General features: G+C 35.7%; 1 protein-coding gene across 1 annotated transcript; it reads right to left on the bottom strand.

The window, feature by feature from the left end:
* Positions 1–200: 200 nt before the first annotated feature.
* On the bottom strand, positions 201–2,948 carry LOC108205756 (large ribosomal subunit protein eL20y). The gene is made up of 4 exons (XM_017375815.2): positions 2,801–2,948; positions 2,594–2,709; positions 2,143–2,206; positions 201–703 (listed from the first exon to the last, which is right to left on the bottom strand). The coding sequence occupies exons 1-4, from the start codon at positions 2,813–2,815 to the stop codon at positions 362–364; spliced, it is 537 nt and encodes a 178-aa protein (XP_017231304.1). The 5' UTR covers positions 2,816–2,948; the 3' UTR covers positions 201–361.
* Between the last annotated feature and the right edge of the window lie 801 nt (positions 2,949–3,749).

Here is a 3,749-nt window from a genome sequence, read left to right as displayed (position 1 = left end):
ATGTTTGATTGAACTAAAACACCCTCTTCTTACCAAATCAAGTTGCTACATTTCCTACTTAACAGAGCCGATTAGGCACAAGCTCGGGCATCGTATCATCAAACTTGGTTTCATTCTTCAGGTTTTACACAATACATACATTAGCATGATCAAGACCAAGAGTGTGCTACCCTGGACAAATAATAAGAAACACCAACAAATGACCAAGTGAAACTTAATAAAACAGCAAGAGTTCTGTCTGATCCATTTCCAGGCCATTATGCCAAACTGAAAGTATATCCGAATATCAAATACAGAAAAAGCTAAGCCACTACAGGCAACAAAATTGTATCCTGAAAATATCTTGTACTTTAAAAAGAAATTACACAAACAGATTGGGTTTGGATGCCTTGTATGTGGTCTTTAGCTTTCTGGTCGGTGGCCTAACCTTCTTGGAGACCAATGGGAACTTGATTTTTGAGTTGTGGAACTGCTTGGTACTTTCTCTTTTGCAGAGTTTGGCAGGAATAGTAGCCGTCTTGATGATTTGAATGCAGTGATTGCGAACTCTGTGGCGAGAACCCATTTCCGTGTACATCTGCTCAATACCACCATTCAGGGTAGTGTCACGGTACTCTTTGTACATGTTATGGTATCCAGTCCGACTCTGGTACCTCAACCAAATGCCATAGTTCTTGATTGTTGTAGGATTTTTTTCGAAAATCTGTATCATTATGTGATCAGGAAAATGACAATTGATAATTAGAAATCAAATGCAGGGAATTTGGTTCAGAAGTGTCCACCAAAAAGAACAGCTGACAGAACCATTACATATCTAATATAATTTCAAGGCATAGAGTTTATTATAAATTTGAAAGCTACATCTGCAAGTTGCCATATGAAAATTTATATCAATTGAAATTTCGACTATTTAATATACTAATCCGATCTCATACCAGCCCCCTATTAAGCACCTTTAAAGTGGACAGTTTAGTCTATTGAATATTCCGTAACAATATCCATAATGATTCTCAAATGCTAATGGTCCCTAGTGACTTATTTATTCAAAAGTATACATCCAGAGAAGAATGATTTTGTGAACTTCAACAGTCCTATTTGCAAGGATAGGCAAGTATAAATTTAGTCCTCCAAGGAGAGAAATTCAACAACTCAACAAGTATTGCAGGACCAAAAAAGGAAACAAGTAAAGTGGCATGCCTTGTATCCTAGTTTGTTCTACATTGGACGAGATACAATATCCTCCAGAAGTGTAGAATTGAACACTTTTAAGGGCACATGACATTATATCCTCCGAGCCTAGATGAACAGAGCATACTAAAATGTCACCATTGAAGAGAACAAAAAAAGAATAACTCTTGAACACGATTGGATAGCTCTAGTAGTTAAGAGCTTATCCTCTGTCATCCCAGGTCTGGGTTTGACCCTGGCTCACGTCGAGAAATTATTAGAACAGATACTTATAAGGCACCATATTTGTCAAAAAAAAAAAAAATACTCTTCCATGTTGAGTATTTAGAGAATTTAAACTCTAAAAAGGGATAACACAAAATAAAAAGGTCATACAAATCTATATTAAAACATTTTTGTGTATATTTTACCCATTCCCAAAACAATTGAAAGCAATCATCTAACTACTAAGAGCATCTCCAGTAGATTAACTATATGATGTCTTAACCTATAATTTTGAGTAATATGCACAAAAATTCACTCTCTCATTCTCTAAACATTAAGGATCCATTTTTCAATCCTTATAAATAGGTAACACCTAACCCATTCCTAATGATTAAATATTCAACTCTCACCTTTGCACACTTTTTCCCACATTTTTTCTACTATCTTTTTGTAAAAGATTTAAAATTTAATACTATAATAATAGTAGGGAACATAAATAGGGATTATTGTTGGAGTTGTTCATCAATATAGAGTCCTCTTTTTTAGAAATTAAATTGTTTATCAGATATTTGAGGAACTGGTGGAGATGCTCTAACATCCTAAACCAAATTTACCATGAGCATTCATCCGAGTCCCACACCCTTCAAAGAATAAAGTAATCTTCATACATTTAATCGGAACAAACACACATTACAAAGATATCCATAATTAAGGCATAAACCAAAACCAAAACAAAAACAATAAATGTACCTCGTTAATAGCAAGCATCTGACCATTACTCTTCTTCACCTTCTTCAGCTTCCTCAAAAAGTACCTTCTCAATCAAAACAAATAACACCATGTAATTTTTTGAAAAAATCTCATCAACATTTTTCCAAAATCAAGCCTTCAAGATTCAAACATAATTCATCACCAATACACAACAGAACAAATCCACATCACAACACGGAAGTCAAATACAATCAAACAATAAAAACGAGACCACACATACATACACAAATAAAGCAGTAAAATTAAGCCTAAAAACAATTAACATAAAACTATAGTAAAATGCAGCACGTACATACATAATTCTACAGTTGACACAAAATCGCAGCTTCAAACCCAATAACACACACGTACATAGATTATAAATAAGAGCGGGAGGGAGGGAGGGAGTGTGTGTGAGAGAGAGAGAGAGAGAGATGGGCCTGATGAGTACCAGAACTTAGACTTAGCGCGAACTTCATTAGTTGCCCAGAGCTTCATCCGATAAATCTTGGGAGCCTCATCTTTCTCCGATGGCAAAGCTCTCCCCACCACCTGATACTGATGAAACTGCACATTTCCCAACACAAACACATCAATCAAACCCCACAGAAGACTATATAGACACGAAACCATAGAATTCAAGAGAGAGATCAATAACCTTGTAAGTCACCATTTCTCTCTACCTCGCTCTCTCCCTCTCGCTGAGTGTGTGGCGGTGCAAAATTTGTTTTAGGGGTTTTGGCTTGAGATATATAAGATTGAGCAGAAACCCTAAAGAAAGATTTTGGTTTGGGCTGGGTGTTGTACATGAAGCCCATTTATTAACGAAACTCTGTGTTCGATTAACAACCCATCGGGGAAAAATTAAATTTCTTAATATATACTAGTATACTAGTATTTTTTGTCCGCGCGCACGGGCATTAATGATTTATTATTTGTTTGTTATTATTTTAAAAATAAATTTATTACGTAATAATATCTTAATTTTCAAATATAAAATAAGCCGAAAATCTTATGTTAGACATCTATATAATTCTTAAAGCATGAGTGATTTTTTAAGATTATTTTAGTCATTTTCTAGCCTCTTGGATCAACCCATTAAACAACAGATCGACCTAGCTACTTCTTTATTCAAATTAACAGTATAAAGACAGATTTCGGATATTTTCTTGACCCGAATCGGATCATGCTGAATATGGAGTAAGTTACCACCATATCAGTAAGACTGCATTTAATGCAAACACTTGAATCATGCCACTCATTGCGAATTCTGATTAAGGAGTCTATCTTCCAGGCTCACCTCTGACGTCAGCTCAATTAGTCTATCCAGCAAAAAATTCTGAACGTGCGAGGCATACTTACGCGCATTTAGGAATACCAGGTGTTGTTTGCGAATCTTCCTTTTCCAATGTTTATGTTATTCTAAACTCATCAAATTGTCATGATCACGTCTAGATAGATGGCAACCGGGATGTCACAAATGGGTGTTATGGACGTGTTCGATCATATGCTCATATAATGATCGAGCTGTGGTTTTACCGAGTGGATATGCCCGCGTGTGGCACCAATGCGCATCGTGCATGATACATTTATTTGGTATCGTTATT

Source organism: Daucus carota, chromosome 2, assembly GCF_001625215.2.
Source record: "Daucus carota subsp. sativus chromosome 2, DH1 v3.0, whole genome shotgun sequence".
In the NCBI taxonomy this organism is placed as follows: domain Eukaryota; kingdom Viridiplantae; phylum Streptophyta; class Magnoliopsida; order Apiales; family Apiaceae; genus Daucus; species Daucus carota.
The sequence above is the reverse complement of the archived record's forward strand: the minus strand, read 5'-3'. Positions and strand labels throughout refer to the sequence as shown.

What these genes read in the sequence shown, in the direction of transcription:
- LOC108205756 (XM_017375815.2), bottom strand. An exon ending in CGCGCTAAGTCTAAGTTCTG is followed by an intron (nt 2,207 to 2,593) that starts GTACTCATCAGG and finishes TTGATTGAGAAG; the next exon opens with GTACTTTTTGAGGAAGCTGA. An exon ending in AGATGCTTGCTATTAACGAG is followed by an intron (nt 704 to 2,142) that starts GTACATTTATTG and finishes ATAATGATACAG; the next exon opens with ATTTTCGAAAAAAATCCTAC.